General features: G+C 43.2%; 1 protein-coding gene and 1 pseudogene across 6 annotated transcripts in view; both read left to right on the plus strand.

Annotated features, from left to right (window-relative positions):
- CCDC66 (coiled-coil domain containing 66) overlaps window positions 1-17,398 on the plus strand; it is a 72,117-nt gene that overhangs the window by 29,521 nt on the left and 25,198 nt on the right. For all 6 annotated transcript variants that reach the window (XM_014541337.1, XM_014541338.1, XM_014541339.1 and 3 more), the window contains 3 exons: window positions 13,174-13,305; window positions 15,235-15,464; window positions 15,680-15,764. In XM_014541337.1, coding sequence (XP_014396823.1) covers window positions 13,174-13,305; window positions 15,235-15,464; window positions 15,680-15,764 — 447 coding nt within the window. The remainder of the gene's footprint in view (window positions 1-13,173; window positions 13,306-15,234; window positions 15,465-15,679; window positions 15,765-17,398) is intronic.
- LOC106726465 lies at window positions 1,165-2,710 on the plus strand (annotated as a pseudogene).

Consider the following 17,398-nt stretch of genomic DNA (forward strand, 5'->3'; position numbering starts at 1 on the left):
TTAATTTAAAAAAAATTGAAAGCTGGCATAAACTGAACAATTTGTAAAATAAGAAGATGATAAATCCCCTTAATCAAAAGTTCTGGCTTTTGATGATTACTATTGTAAAATATAGAAAGGGAGAAAATTACCTAATTGAAACTGATTTACATCTAGAATATATCTTTTTTTGAAAAGCAAATTATAGGAAAACTCAATTTTTTAAAATAGGCAAAAGATTTTGAACCAACATGGCTTCAAAGAGGATATATGACAAATAAGCACATGAAAACTAGGATTTTTAGCCAGAGGATTTTAAAGTAATTTTCAAATTCAAATTACCTCTACCCACCCCCCAAAAAGTGTTGTTAGCTCTTTGTTTTGCTACTTTTCCTCTAGGACAGCGGTTCTCAACCTGTGGGTCGTGACCCCTTTCGGAGAGAAAGCCGCCCTCGAGTTCCGACCGATACCTAAGACCATCGGAAAACACATATATAATTACATATAGTTTTTGTGATTAATCACTATGCTTTAATTATGTTAAATTTGTAACAATGAAATTGGGGGTCACCACAACATGAGGAACTGTATTAAAGGGTCACGGCATTAGGAAGGTTGAGAACCATTGCTCTAGGAAGATCCTGTTTTTTCTAGCCCAGTGCCATCAGCGGATGTGTGTGGTGGCTTGCTGGCCCCGATCACCCCTGAGGGCTTCTCCACCTCCCCCTGCTCCTGAGAGGTGATTGGGCCAGCAGCCGCTGCTCGCACCCACTGACGGCTCCAGCCCCAATCGCTTGGTGTCGGCCCCAATCGCTCTGCACCATCAGCTGGTGCGAGTGGGGCTGGCACTGTCAATGCATGGGAGCAGCGGCGATGGGAGCGGGGCTGCTGCAGGAGGGGCCAGGCAGGGGTGCGGAGGATGGGCCGAGACCTGCCCCTGTGCCCACTGCAGCCTCACGGCCCACAGTGCCTTTAAAGGTGCATGAATTTGTGCACTGGGCTCTTAGTAAGGGGATAATTAAATAAAACTGAACCAGGCATTTAATGTAGTGGACCATTTGAAAAGCCATCTACTTTCAGTTTGGATTTAGCTGCTGACATTTATACTGTACTTGTGTTAGGAGTAAGACTTAATGTTTTCTAACATAGAATAAGTTGAAGGTGGGGAAGGTTTTAGTGAATATCTATGAAAATAAGTTTTCACTCAAGGCTGTCATTTGAGAATTAGGCTCGAAATGGATGTTTTAAAAATGAGTTTTTATATAGGAGAAAGGAAAGTCTCAGGTCAATAGTATGAGGGAGATAAAGTGAAAAAGTGTGAGTGAGCCTGGGGAAAAAGGGTTCTTTCCTTAACCATATGGAAGAATTAGAGGAAGGGGGTGCTAGATGTGGCCAAAACACATTTGTTAAACAGTGTGTCTTGCATGAGGATATTTGCCTTAGCTTAAACCAAATGAGCTCAGTGACCAAAAGGAGATTCCATTCCTACCACTTCTCTCCACCCCACAAATCCTTACACTTTCATTCCTCTAACTGAATACACATTGGGGAAAACTTAAGAAAAAGAAAAGAATAAAATGTTTCCTGGACGTTCCGCAGACATTGAGACTGCTGAAGTTCACAGCATGCTGCCTGCCTGCCTGACACTGAAGGTTTCCAGCATCATGAAGGCCTGGCTTTCCTTTCTCCTTTCTCTGGTCTGGAGAGACTTGGCATCCCACAGCAGGAAGCCCTGCCTGATGAGATAGAGGTGATAGAGGAAATGGTGGCTGAGATGTCTGAGGTACCCATGGGAGCCAACCCCGTCCAGGTCAAAGTAGGAGAGTTTGATGAAGGTGCTGAAGAAGCTAAAAAGGAGGTGGTGGTTGAAAACCCTGCCAGAACCAGCACTGCAAACTTGTCAAGGTGTGTGAACTGGATGAAAACAACACCCCCATGTATATGTGTCAGGACCATGCCCCCTTTGTGAGTTTGAGAAGGTGTGCAGCAATGACAAACAAGACCTTCGACTCTTCCTGCTACTTTTTACCATCAAGTGCACCCTGAAGGGCACCAAGAAGGGCCACAAGCTCCACCTGGACTATATCGGATCCCTCCCTGGACTCTGAGCTGACTGAATTTCCCCTGTGCATGCGGGGCTGGCTCAAGAACACTCTGGTCACTCTGTATGAAAGGGATGAGGACAACAACCTTCTAACCAAAAAGCAGAAGCTGTGTATAAACATGAGAATGAGAAGCACCTAGAGGCTGGAGACCACCCCATGTTGTTGCTGCTGGCCGGGGACTTCAAGAAGGAACTACAACATAAACATCTTCCCTGTGCACTGGCAGTTCAGTCAGTTGGACCAATACCCCATTAACAGGTACCTGTCCTATACTGAGCTGGCAGCACTGCGTGCACCTCTCATCCCCATGGAGCACTACACCACCTCCTTTTTTGAGATCTGGATGAGTGGTCTAGCTCCTTTGGCATCAAGGAGCAGGATATCAATATGTGATCTACAGTACCTCCTTACACAGTACTGGTATTATTGGTGGGGTAATCTCCACGTCTCCACTGGTTGCTAGTGGGAGTGGGCTTCTTGTGATATCCCGAGAAAATGAATTTTCTGAGAGTCCCACAGGAGGATGAGATATTGTAGAAAGCTTTATTTCTGTGGAATCAAATCCGAGTTTCCATAGTTCCATTTTGCTTAGTCCTGCCATTAAAGAAGTTCCATTTTGCTTTCAGCAGAACTAAAATGAAAGCCAATGTCCAGAGTTTCCATTCCATCTCTGCACAGTCCAATGCAGCATCAGGCTAGCTTAATTTGTGTTCCCAGCTGCAGTCCATTAGTCCATTGCATGTGGGGTCTGCATGGCCATGGGCCATGGGCCATGGGCCATCTTGTTATAGAGGACACACAGGCAGGAGCAAAGCCAAAGGAACCAGAGAGCCGAGAGAGAGCGAGCAAGCTTTGTCTGTAGGATTATGCATTCCCAAATTTTCACGGGCTTCCAATGGCCCTGCCTACTCTCTCCAACCCATCATTCCCTAGTCTTGACTGAGGCACTTTCCCTTGTCACCCCAACTCATTGCACATGTGCCCATTTCCCCCTTTGTTGGACCCCTTCCCACAGTGACCTGCAGGGAATGGACTGGTGGTTCACTGGAGACTTTGAAATTGTAGCTTCCTGGTGATACTGCCCAAATGGCCATGCTTATAATATCTGGCCTCCCTTTTGCTCCTTTCCTATTATTAATAACTACCTAATTACAACAGCATCACTGGATTCTCTCTTTTTAACCTTTCCCTTCCCATTGCCTCTAGTATTTAAGATGTTTGGGTGGTTTGTTGTTCTGCCTGGGGAATATACTAATTTAGATTTAAATGAACACATTAACGGTGCTAAAAATGGAAATTGTAACCAAGTCATGACATCTTAGTTGTAACTCTGCCCCTTGCTCACCCACTAACCATCCCGTTTTTCTCTGGCCATTTGAACCATTGCCCATTGTTTTAGTGGCAGATAGGTGAGAACTTTGATCTGCTCACACCTGCCATCAACACTTATTGCATCTTCATATTTGTTAGGGTTGCTGAAGGAGGAATGCACGAGGCCAAAAGGGGTAAAGCATTATGAATTTATTAGGTCATCTGAAAACCCAGATGGGCTGAACCCCAAAATGGTGCCAACCCCCAAAGACGGGGAGTCAGAGGTTTTTAAAGGACTCTAGGCAAGCTTTCTCTGGGCAGAGAATTCTCTATGCAGGTCCAGATTCTGGGAGAGATAATGGTCTTAGCAAGTGGAATGTGGTCTAAGCAAGTGGACTGTCCATTGTGAAGTGACCTAAAGGTCAGTTCCCAGGGGAGAGTTATTGATTCAATTATTTGATCAGACCTAACGTTCTAGCCTTTTTGTTTTATGGAATATGGACAAAGGTCATATCTTTCGTAATTACTTCCTGCTGACGTGGGACGTCTTGATCACGGGGATGGAATTTGATAGTAGTCTGCTGGATGAGGGGTCGCAGCAGCATGATTTCCCCAAGAGACTGGTTGGTGAAGGCTCAAAAGCGGTCCTGTTGAGTGACTTGGGAGGTAAAAGCTGGTCCAAGGCTGCCACAGTGTCACTTGTCTGGTTTTGCTGCTTTTCTGGGCCTGGAGCTGAAATACAACTGAGGTCTAGATGTTATCTTTAGGGAGGAAAAAGGTCAGGGTCTAAACTGCCTGACTAGTGATATGAAAGGGGAGGAGAGGTTACCCTGGGGGTGAGGTTATTATTTTTCCAGTTTTGCCCCTTGCTAGGCATCCAGAGCTTTCTGGTAGGTCCTGAGACAGGATTTCAACATAGGATGACCAGTGGTTAGGCTCCCTATGGCAGTTTCAACCCCTACTGTGATGCCCAGGGTTATTAGGAGAGGTATTCTCTGGACTTCTCTTTTGTGTCAGATATGATGGGTTATGGGGACAGGTAAAGACTGATTATTGGGGGCTACATCTACAATGGGTGAGAGATAGATGAAGGTACAGGTTTCTGTCCAGTTGATCAGGATGCAGATGTATGTGTTTTCCTCACAGAGCAAGAAAAATCCCTGATCATGGAGAGAAGCTGAAAGGTAAAGAGAGAAGAGATGGACTAAAGGGTATGAGGTTCCTTTTCTCAGTTCCACACTCCAAGTTGAGAGGGTAGTCGTCATGGCGCTACCGATAAGGGGTGACAGATGAGTGCTTGAGATTCTATTGCAGTGAAAGTGGACGGGAACGCTACAATGGGCTGTTATCCAAGGGAAAAGAGAAAGGGAAGGAAAGGAGCAGGTGAAGCCTGGGGCCTGGGTGGTTGGATAAGAAGAAAAACGAACTGGCTTTAGAAAGTAACGATTGGCTTCCATTGGGACCAATGGCCGTTCGGTAGTTCTAGGTTAACTGTGGTGTGTTGCAAGCTGATGATGGGAGATGGCCCATTGATATATTGCCCTGTGACCTTGTAAAGCATAAAGGGGTTTGGGCGATTAGTGGGGTGTTAGAGTGATAGGACCTGGACAGGGAGGGAGGAGCTACCTTAGTAGGAGATTGAATATAAGAACAGAAAAGAAGGGAGGCTTGATTTGCCTGGGCTGTATAATAATTACCTAGAAGGGTGTCTGCCTTTTCGAGAAATATAGTTCCCTTTTCCTTCTTATAAGCTAGAGTGATTTTTGCCCGATTCCGTCTCTTGATTGATATAAGGATGGTAGTATTTGCTGAAGAAGAGTGTGAAAGGCAGAGCCAGCAATCCCTGGCAAGGGTTGAATTGGTCTGGATTAGAGGGAATGGGTAAGGTTAAGTGTTCATTTGAGATGAATGGAAGTGAGAAAGTTCCTAATGGGTGTAGGAGAGGATGGTTGGTATAGAATGAGAAGGAGAGCTAATCCCCACTTCCAGGGTCGGGATTGTCCCAAGGAGGGGGAAAGGGTTTGTTCGGGACCTAGAAAGAAGGAAGTCTCATCCCATGGGTAATCGAAGTCCCCTTGTAGAAGGAAGTCCCATAGAAAGGTGATAATCCTGATGTAAAGGGAGGGGGGACAGTAGCTAGGACCTGGAGGATTTGTATTGTGAGAGAAGGTGGGCTTCCCGGGAAGTCAGGGTTGGTAGGGTCAGTACATAGGGGGCACGTGCATGGGTGCTCACTCATTCATCTTCCTCTGGGATGTGGGCAAGGTGGAGTCTGATGGGCCCAATCTGGTGGCTATAAAGTTAGGGGACTCCAGCTAATGTGATGGAGGTGTTCTGGGGATGGGTTTTAATCTGGAAAGGTGGAATCATGGGGTATATCCTGATAGTTTAGCTGCAGTTGGAGCAGTTAAGAGTACCTGATAAGGGCCTTGCCACGAGGGCTGTAAATTATTGATGGATTTCCTTTAGGAGGAGTAGGAGGGATGTCTCCTGTAAAAGTTGAGGGAAGACCTGATCAGCATGTTCTTCAGTAATTGTATGATGAGATTTAAAATGGGGACTTGGTCTCTGAGAGGGATCTCTGTGGAAGGGAAGTTTCCTAATAAGAAGGGTCTTCCATACATGAGTTCAAAGGGACTAAGAAGGGAGGGTGCATGGAGGGGATTGCCCTGATGTGCATAAGGGCTAGAGGTAGGAGAGTAGTTTAAGATTCTTTAGTTTTGAGAGTTAATTTAGTTAGGTGAGACTTAATTAAGGAATTTGCCTTTTCTACCTTGCCTGAAGATTGGGGCTGGTGGGGGAGGGGGTTGTAAGTTCCACTGGATGTTCAGAGTGGAGAAGACCTGTTGAGTCATTTGAGATATGAAAATAGGTTCATTATCTAATTGTAATGAGGTGGGTCAGACGTAGTGGGGAATGGCTTCTACCCAGCCTGAGACTGGGTTAAAAGATATTTGAGGGTTAAAAGATAATTTGGTTCTTTTAATAGGGGGCATGTGAGTGAAATCAATTTTTCAGTCTTGTCCAGGGATTTGGCCCCTTGACTGATGAATGGGGAAAGAAGGAGGTCTAACCTGCCCTTGGGGAGATACTGAGTAACAAGCAGAACAGGTTTTGGTGATATCTTGCAGTAGGGAGACTAGGTTAGGACATGTGATGAGGGGGTTTAGGAGTTGTAAAAGCAGTCTTTCCTATATGTAGGGAATTGTGAATAGCCCGTAAGATATCATAGGCCTGTTCCTGGGGAAGGATATATTTTCCCTGAAATTTTAACCATGGATCTTCCTGAGTGGCCCCAAGAGCTAATAGGGACTGAATTCCTCTGGAGTGTATTAGGGTGTTATATGAGGTATAGCTAATAGTTGGGGACATGGGGGGTTCCTCTGAGCCGCTACCTTGGCTTCCTGGTCTGCTTTGTTATTTCCCTGTATTACGGATTCATTCCTGACTTGGTGTCCTTTGAAGTGTATGACTTTTAAGAAGGCTAGAAAAGGGGAGAGAGGCTCCTAAATACCAAGCAGGAAGACCTATTGAGACTTTTAGTGATAGTGTCAAGGACTGTGAATGAGCGGTGGAAATAAAGTCTAGGCTCAGATATAAGGACTTAAGCAACAGGAGAGAGCCTGGGTGGGGCTGCTTTAGCTTACTAGGAGAGAAGGGGTCCCTTTGGACATCGGGTGATCAGGTCCTGACTTAATGGACAACATAAAACCTTCTACCTATTTCACAAATAACCAGCTGTAGCCAAAAAGTAAACAACCAGCATTTGCATTTATGAACACACTTTAAACACACTCTTACTTTTAAGAAAATATACATTCAACAAAGTACAAGAGGTCTTCTATAATAAAAACTAAGAGCAGGAGAATTAAAACTTGTCTAGCAATCAGTGTTTCAGTATTTTATGTTATTTAAAAATATTTAGGTGTTTATCATTTAACCCAGCAATGCTCCAAAGACTTTAAGTTATTAAGACTTTGGAAAGTTATGTATAGACATATGAGGCTGGAGACAAGGCAGGGGGAGGAGGGAGCAGGCCCAGTAGCCTGTTCTAGGACTGCAGTTTCCAGGTTTCTAGCAGCTTGTATTTAAACTGTCACATTTTTCCTTAGAGATAACATGCTAAGGTTTGGGTGATAATGAGTTCAACTTCTGATAGTAGCAGGACTGTTAAGTAAGCTTTTGCAGTTCTGTAATAAAGAGAGCTGTTCTTTGGGAAGAGGGGTTGAGAAGGTGCTGAGGTGAGAGCAGTTTTCAGAGCGTTAAAGGGTGAGAATGCTGGCCTTGGAATCTAAAGGCTCAGTGAGGGGGGTCCCTTCACCATGTCATGTCCGAGGAGCTTTGCGAGAAGACTAAAGTTAGGAACTCAGAGGCGAGAGTACCCAGCGAGCCTGAGAGAAGAGGAGGGGACAGTCATGGAGGAGATAAGGCATTTACAGTCTAAGGATTGGCGCAGCTTTGTGGGGTGAGAGTGAAACTGAGGTAGGTCATTTGGGACAACTGGGTTTTATGAGGGGATGCATGGTATCCCTGGCCGGACACCGAGGTAGAGTGAGAAAAGAGTGAATGGGGGTATTTAGTAAGATGCAGTGTAGAGGTGATGTGGCTAATGACTGAGGGGCTAGTCTGTCAACCCCCATAATAGAGACTGAGGACAAGGGTCCCAGTGAACTTGGGGAGGGCAGAGTAAGTGGCTGCTGTGTCAATTAAAATGAGATCGGCTTACCTGCCACCGCAGTCATTACCCGAGGCTCTGTCCTGGTGATGTAAGTCTGTGGGGCCTTGTCAAGGCCTGGGCAGCTTTAGTCTTTCGTGGCCAGTTCCAGGAGGTCTGGGAACTCCAAACCGGATCCAGAGGGTGGCCTTGCTGAGATCCAACCTGGAGGGGCCAGACTACAGTCTGATTTCCAGTGGCCTTCCCTTCCTCACCTTGGGCAGGGCCCAGGTGGGGTCTCGGGCTTGGGCAGAACTTGGCTCAGTGTCCTTCCTTGTTGCATTGGAAGCATGGCCCAGAGGAGGCTTAGCCCCTGACTTACCCTTGGTTGGAGGACCGGCACTTCATTTGGGGTTCATGAGAGCGGTGGCTAGGAGCTGAAAGGCCTTTGTTTGGGCCTCAGCCTTGGCCTGATCTCGCCTCTGTTTTTGGATTTGGGTCTCCTCATCTCTATTATTAAAAACCTTAAAAGCCAGGTTAATGAAGTCTTTTTGAGGGGTTTGTGGACCTGTGTCTATTTTTTGACGTTTACGGTGTATGTCCAGGGCTGATTGGGATATAAAATGGGTGTTCAGAAGAAGGGCTCCCTCTGGGGAAGTGGAGTCTAAGGTGATAAATTTCTGTAAGGCCTCCATGAGGCGGAAGAGAAAGAGAGCTGGGTTTTTGTCAGGGCCTTGAGTAATTTCATTAAGTTTGTCATAATTGACCATAATACCCTCAGTTCCCTTAGGGATAGAATGGGCACAGGAATAGAAGAGGCTATTGAGGAGGGTGGTCTTTGGGTGGCCCAAGAGCAAGTGTTAGGTGGGAAAAGGCTGTTTTGGAGCTTGCATTTTTGGGACTTGGGCTCTCAGGAGCTGGGGGAGATGGTGGTTGCTGGTTAGGAGGGTCTGGGTTTTGGGGATCTACTGCAGGTGAGGGAGGGGATGTGTAAGTGGTTAGAGGTTGGTGGTCTGCTGGGTCAAAAGTAGATTCAGAATTAGAAGTGTTAGGGAGGGGTATGATGTTTTGTGTGAAGGAGAAAGACCTGATGGGTAGAGCAGGACTGAGAGAGAGGATTGGGATTAAAGGGTGAAAAAGGCCCGGATGTAGGGAATCTCTGACCATTTTCCATTGCAGTGACAGCAATTATCTAAATTGTGCAATGTGTTAAAATTAAAAGTGCCGTTTGAGACTTATTATCTAGTTTATATTGTGGCCAAACAGTGTTACAAAATAAATTGAGTTGGTTGGGCATGATCTCGCTCGTGAGTGTGCAAAGGGAGTGTTAGCATGGCTCATGAGAGAGGACAGGTGAGTGACAAGACCACAAATCCACAGTTGACTGTTTAGGGCCGGTGTCCCACTGCTAAACAATTCACCATGAGAAATGAGAGGTGACACTTTGGACTGGGCGTCCCCAATCTAGAAGGACCCAAAGCAAAATGGCTGAGGAGTTTTCTGGTCTAGCACTAGGACTTTTGAGACAAGAGACTTTCGAGAAGTCAGTGAGAGAGAGTGGGCAGAAGACTCGAGACAAGGGAAATTGTGGAACGTCAGTCACTTAGAGAAGATTGGCTGGTGTGGGATGGAGGGACAGCAATGGAGGAGAGATTCCTGATCCAGCATCCTCCTTGGCTGGTTTGGGAGGGTGCTTAAGGGAGGGAGGCCTAATCAAGGCCAGCAACCGAGTCACCTGAGTAGGATTCAGAGGTAAGTCAGGTCCAACGGCCACTGCCTACTGCTCTCCGAGTAGCAAACTCAGGATGATCAAAGCCGGGATGGCTCCTATCCCAGTGGAACCCTCCCAGGTTTCGGCACCAAATGTTAGGATCGCCGAAGGAGGAATGCATGAGGCCAAAAGGGGTAAAGAATTATGAATTTATTAGGTCATCTGGAAACCCAGATGAGCCGAGCCCTAAAATGGCATCAGCCCCCAAAGACGGGGAGTCAGAGGTTTTTAAAGGAATCTAGGTGGGCTTTTTCTGAGCGAGAATTCTCTGTGCGGGTCCGGATTCTGGGAAATTCCGTAGGGGAGAGAGAATGGTCTTAGCAAGTGGAATGTGGTCTAAGCAAGTGGAATGTCCATTGTGAAGTGGCCTAAAGGTCAGTTCCCGGGGGAAGGGTTATCGATTCAATTATTTAATCAGACCTAATAATATTTGCTCTCTATTTTTCTGTTTCAAACTAATGCTCACCAAGTGAGACTTTGGTGTTAATTTTATTTCAGGGTGGCAGCTGGCGGGAGAGAGGTCTTCCCCACATAGCCTGAAGATAGGCAAAGGGAAGTAACAGACATGTGAGGTTGGCAAGAAGGTTTCTGGGCCTAGATGATCAGTGGGGGAAGAATTCCCTGGAAAATCGACCAACCAGAATAGCAGAGAAGTAACCTTGCTTGCCTGGGCTGGCTACGTTAACAAAAGTATATATGCTCTCACTTAAACCCAGTTCCTCACCATTTTCCTTCTCATCTTCCAGTGGATTTTTTCCCCCGCCATTTTTTGTTTTTCCAACACACTTTTTCAACACCATCAGTTCTCTGGAATCCACCAAGCCTAAGGGGCGAGGGGGGTTGGATCACCACATCCTACTGTCTTTGGGAGAGGCAGGACTGGGAAGCTGTTTCAGCCAGGAAGGCCAAAATCAAGAGTGAGGTGTAGGCCCGGCCATCATTGCTCAGTGGTTGAGCATTGACCTATGAACCAGGAGGTCACGGTTCCATTCCTTGTCAGGACACATACCAGGGCTGTGGCTTGATCCCCAGTGTGGGGTGTGCAGGAGGCAGACGATCAATGATTCTCTCTCACTGATGTTCCTATCTCCCTGTCCCTTCCTCTCTGAAATAAATAAAAACATATTTTTTAAAAAGATTGAGGTATAGAAAGTTGTAAAATAGAAAAAGTGGAGTTCGTGAATTGGTTTTGATTTTGAGGTGTTTTGTGGTTTTTTTTTCAGTTTTGGATGGCTGTCATGAGGAATGTTTCCTTTGGTTTCTAGCATGCTCCCCCCCACCCCCTCACCCCTTGTTTTTTTTATTCAAGAGAATCTTCAGTCAATGGGATGGTCAGATCATACAGGTTGAGAACTCATTCCCCTCTAAGCATTTCATGAAAAAGCTGCTTATTAATCATGTAAACTATCACCAGGATGTGGAAAGTTTGACAAATCTTTTTAAATAAAAGAAACAACTTTAAAAAAGAATTCAACTGAAATGATTTATTCAGGTGGCAAGCAAGTGGGTAGTAATGGCTTTGTAAACATCCATGAATAAGAAATTGAAGACTGCCCTGAGCAGTGTGCTCAGTTGGTTGGAGCATCATCCCATACACCAAAAGGTAGCAGGGGTTCGATCCCTGTTGGGGTGTGTGTGGGAGACAAACTATCCATGTTTTTCTCTTTCTTAAAAAAAAAGAATCAATTAAAAAAAATTGAAGACTTAATCGAGAGAGCTGATTATTAAATTTCCCACTCGGTTGTGTAAATATATGTGTATAAGACATTTTTTTGAGCAATTTTAGGAATTTTCAAGGTATTTTTGATTTGTGCTAAATAATTTGCAGCTCCACTGAAATTTGAAACTAGATCTGGTTACATCAAACTTCAGAAACTGATTACAGAATGCTAAGATGATACAATGCCAATGTTGAGAATTTCTTACAAGGAGTTCAGAGGGCCCACATGTTTTTCTTTTCCATTTTGACCTCTAAAATAACATTTCTAGAGATAGAAGATAATCTTCCTTTTGAAGTTTCTCTTTTAGGCTTAAATAAATATGATGGCTTTTTTTTTTAATCTGTTAAAGATATGTAGACGTACCTGAGATATTAAAAGATTTTCTTTTTGTATAAATATATCCTTTTATGAAAGTAATTGTAAACTATGAGCTTTTGTCTTTATTTCTTGTATAAACAAGGGCAGATAGTAACATTTGGAGGTTTATTGCCATTGTATTCTGTCAAACTATTTGGAATTACGTCTTGCAGTTATTTCACAACAAAATGCTTGTTGCTTAGCTGTTGCATTTAAGGCAATTTGAGTAGAATACAGTACATTCTTTTCTTTTTGTTAGAGCATACTAACTCTCATAAGGTAAAGCAACAACAGATTTTTATAGTACTTTTTTATTTATTTATTTTTTGCTTTCTTAGAATTCAAAATTTAATCTGGACACTATAATATTAAGTTTTTTGATAATTTCACTTTTTTATTATCATTGATTTTTTTGAGTGTGGGAGGGAAAAAGGGAGGAAGGGAGAGAGAGAGAAACATCAATGTGAGAGAGAAACATTGATTGGTTGTGTCCTGTATGTACCCCGACCAGGCATCGAACCCACAATTTGGGTATGTACCCTGACTGGGAATTGAACCGATGACCGTCCGGTGCACGGGATGACACTCAACCAACTGAGCCACATCAGCCACGGCACAATATATTTTTCTTATTGAAATGACATAGATTGTGATAGGGCTATAGTAGCAGAAATTGAAAAGAAGGGTATCCTAGAAAAAGACATTACTATTCAATAGAGAAAGTTGGTCTCCTATCCTCCTGGCTCTGTGTCCAAAGGCAATATTTTTTGTATTTTGAAGCCAAATGTAAAACAGTATTCATCTATTTTAAATTATCAATATAACTCCTTTCCAAATCTAAGTGAAACTATTTTAGGTTAGAATTTTGGAAACTATCATTGCTTTGGAGAAATAATTTTCTATTTTTTCATTAGAAAATTTCCTTTCCTTATACAGGGTAGGGTAAAAGTAGGTTTACCGTTGTACGTATAGAAAATAATACAATAATTAATAAATAATAATACAAGAATAAACTGTGTTTTTGTGTACTCAGAACTGTAAACCTACTTTCACCCACCCTGTATCTTGTATCGTTTAATATATGTTACAAATATGATTCTGAAAATCAAAACATATCTGCTTAATTCTTGTATACTAGAATTTTTTGTTTAAAATTATTTCTGTTCTTAGAAATAAATTTATTAAATTTGTGTAAACTTTGGTTAAGATTTGTAAATATAAAGTGGTTAAGAAAAAAAATCTGTACTTTAAATGGTATTGATGACTATTATTTAGGAAGCAGTACTGCCAGAGCACCCTTTTAGTGGTGTGAAACAAGAACAGCAGAGCAAATGGATTGAAGAGTTGAACAAACAAATAGAAGATGACGGGCAAAGAAAAATAGAAGAAAAAATTGTATCTTCAAAGGTAGCTTACAAAGTTTTATGGATATAAATGGAAAAAATAATTTCAAAGTGAAAAATTTTTTTTCAATTACACTTGACATTCAATATTACATTAGTTTCAGGTGTACAGCATAGTGGTTAGACATTTATATAATTCATGAAGTGATTCTCCCTTGCCATAAGTGTAGTACCCACCTGGCACCATACATAGTTATTATATTATTAGAGGCCTGACGTATGAAATTCTGCAAGAGTGAGCCTTCCTTCCCACAGCTGACGGCACCGGCTTCCCTCTGGCACCCAGGACCCAGGCTTCCCTCCAGCCACCGGCAGGCACCCGGGCTTTGTCCAAAAGGACGTCCGGTCTAATTAGCATATTATGCTTTTATTATTATAGATTGAATACTAAGTAGTATATTCCCTGTGCTGTCTTTTACACCCTGTAACTATTCTGTAACTGCCAATTTGTACTTATTAATCCCTTTATCTTTTTCACTTAGCTCCCAAATCCCCTCCCATCTGGCAACTGTCAGTCAGCTTGTTCTCTGTATCTGGGAGTCCATTTCTGTTTTGTTTTTTATTTTTATTTTTGTTAATCCTCACCCAAGGATATTTTTTCCATTGTTTTATTTTCATTTTTTATTTTTTGAGAGAGTGGAAGGGAGAGGGAAAGACAGAGAGAGAAACATTATTGTGAGAGAGACACATTGATTTGGTTGCCTCCCACACATACCCCACCAGGGCCGGGGAGGAGCCTGCAACCGAGGTACGTGTCCTTGACTGGAATTGAACTCTGGACCCTTCTGTCTGCAGACTGATGCTCTATCCACTGAGCCAATCTGGGCTTTTTTTTTTTTTTTTTTAATATTTCACAGCCTGACTGGTGTGGCTCAGTGGTTGAGCATTGACCTATGAACCAGGAGTTCAGGGTTCGATTCCGGGTCTGGGCACATGCCTGGGTTGCGTGCTCTATACTCAGTGTGGGGCATGCAGGAGGCAGCCAAACAATGATTCTCTCTCATCATTGATGTTTCTCTCTCTCTCCCTCTCCTTTCCTCTCTGAAATCAATAAAAATATTTTTTTTTAAAAAGATTTCACGTATAAGTGAAATCATGTGGTATTTTTCTTTCTCTGACTTAATGTACTTAGCATAATACCCTCTAGGTTCATCCATGTTGTTGCAAGTGGTAAAATTTCATTTTTTTATGGCTGAGTATTGTCCTATTGTATATGTGTGTGTGTGTGTGTGTGTGTGTGTGTGTGTATATATATATATCACATCATCTTTATCCAATTGTCTGTTGATGGACATTTAGGTTGCTTCCATATCTGGTCTATTGTAAATAATGCAACAATGAACAGAGGGATGCATGTATCTTTCTGAATTAGTATTTTTTATTTATTCAGATAAATACCCAGAAGTGGAACTGATGAGTCATAAGATAGTTCTGTTTTTAATTTTTTGAGGAACCGCCATACTTTTCCATAGTGGCTGCACCAATTTACATTCCCACCAACAGTTACACAAGGGTTCCCTTTCCCCCATATCCTCACCAACATTTGTTGTTTGTTGATTTATTGATGCTCGCCATTTTGACAGGTGTGAATTTCAAAGTTTTTAATCTTAAAGATATTCTGAAACTATTTGACAAGAGTAGATTATATGAGTTATTCTACATTTATTCTTGTGACCCTTTCATTGATGCATTTAATAATGCATTTTGCATAGTTTCTTGTAACTTTTTAGAAATTTCCTAATTCTTTGAATTGCTCTTATTCTCCAAGCTATTTATCTAAACGTATATGGAATCAAAACAAAAGGCAGTTTTGTTAATTTTTATGATGCTTATTCTGCATGGTGACTTAGAAATCATGTTTGACTGTCATTTAAGGTTTTATATGTGAGAACAATTGGAAACATTCTTAGCAATTCTTATTTGTCATAATTAGGGTGAGGAACATGACAGATGGGCAGTGCATTTTGATTCTCAGTCTCAGCTCTCCTCTCGGTCAACATACAAACAACCAGAGTACTTCTGTATCTCTCCGGACCCTCAGGAGCTAGCTGATATCAGCAGTGTTTATACACCTACAACTGGAAGCCAGATTGAACCTTTAGAAGAGGAGTATATAGCAAAACCTGTTAGAGGTGCGGCAATCCCAAACAGTCAAAAAACAAAGTAAGTTTATACTTCAATATTTATTGATGTTTTAAAAAGTATGCTTTTTTAGGACTTATTATATTTATAGTATTTCAGCTGATATTCTATTTCAGGTTTGGTATTTTTCTGTAAAGTAGAAATGATTATAGATATATTCCAAACAAAAATGATTTAGTATCTTGTTAAATTCATATTTTGGTGGTTTTAAATAGCTAATGTATCTATCTTGCCAGCTTTCTCCGTTCTATGACTGCTCTCTTGGACCCAGCTCAAATTGAAGAACGAGACAGGCGGCGACAAAAACAGTTAGAACATCAGGTATTGCATTGTAAAGTATTGTTCTTTGCCTTATTTATGGCCAATAGATACCTAAGTAAATGGAAATTAAAAATTCATTATAAACTTACAGCATTGGCCCTGTCCAATCCCTTGATCAATCTAATCCCTACTCCAACTGGCATTATATTAGGTTTATACTCATAGCACAAGCTACCTGCTTTCCAGAAGGGAAGATTTTTAAAAATATGTTTTTATTGATGTTAGAGACAGAGGAAGACAGGGGTGGGGGAGAGAGAAACATCAATAGGCTGCCTCCTATATGTCTTCTACTGGGGATCGAGCCCGCAACCCGGGCATCTGCCTTTCCTGGGAATCAAACCAGTAACATCTTGGTATATGGGATGATGCTCAACCAACTGAACCATACCAGCTGGCAGAAGGGAAGAATTTTTTTTTTTAAGCAAGAGAAAAGCATATAGATAGATTTATTTATTTATTTATAATATATCTTTTATTGATACTATTACAGATATCTACCATTTTTCTCCTCCCAGCCCCTCCCCACACCCCCAGGTCTTCATTACTCTATTGCCTGTGTCCATGCATATCTATATCTATAAAAGGTTAATATGTTAAGTGTCCCTCTGGCTATGAAGTGTACTGACCACCAGGGGTAGACACTCAACGCAGGAGCTGCTGTGACGTGCACTGGTCATTTACAAAGAGACGGCACCACAGACCTGGTGCCGACAAAGCAATACTTGGCTTCCCCCAAGTGGGACACAGGCCCTGCCACCACCCTGGAGCGACAGCCCACCAAATTGCAGCCAATGCTGCCAAGACCCCATGGCACAAAATGCGGCCCACAGCCCAGCCCTCCCTGGAAACAGTGGCTGTGGGCACTGGGTAGTGACATAATGTAGCAACGCCCATCTTCCTCTCCCTAGTGACAGGCCATCTTACCTAATAATAGACAAACATGTAAATTGACCGTCCCTCCACTACGCTCATCAGCCAGTCAGGAGAGCATGCAAATTAACCCAACAAAGATGGCGGTTAATTTGCATACGCAGGTGTGGAGCGAAGTCTGCAGACTCCGGCCGGAGCAGCGAAGACTGAAGGCTGAAGAGGCTTCGCTTCTCGGCTGCAGCCTGAGCGAAGGCCTGCGTCCCGGGTGCCAGAGGAAAACCGGTGCCGGCAGCCAGGGGAAGGAAGGCCTATTGCATGAATCTCTTCGGGCAACGGGCCTCTAGTTTAACAATAATCGACACCATGGACCTGGCGCCCACAAAGCAACACTTGGCTTCCCCCTAGTGGGACACAGCCCCGCCACCACCTGGAGCGACACCCCACCAAATCACAGCCGATGCTGCCGAGACCCAATGGTGCAAAATATGGCCCCCACCCCAGCCCAGCCCGGAAATAGTCGCTGTGGGCACCGGGTAATGACCTCATGTAGCAATGCCCGGCTTCTTATCCCTAGTGACTAGCTTCCTTGCAGTTTCTTCAGCCCAGGAAAACGACTTGTGTAATAGCCAGGTGGAAACATTTTACACTTTAACCAAATATCTGTGAAGTGTTTTCACATGTCTCATCTCATTTGATCCTCACAGAAGGCCTGGAGTAGGTAGATAGGAGACTCGGTGGAATCCTATTTTCATTAGCCAGAAAAC

Source organism: Myotis brandtii, unplaced genomic scaffold, assembly GCF_000412655.1.
Source record: "Myotis brandtii unplaced genomic scaffold, ASM41265v1 scaffold268, whole genome shotgun sequence".
Classification (NCBI taxonomy): domain Eukaryota; kingdom Metazoa; phylum Chordata; class Mammalia; order Chiroptera; family Vespertilionidae; genus Myotis; species Myotis brandtii.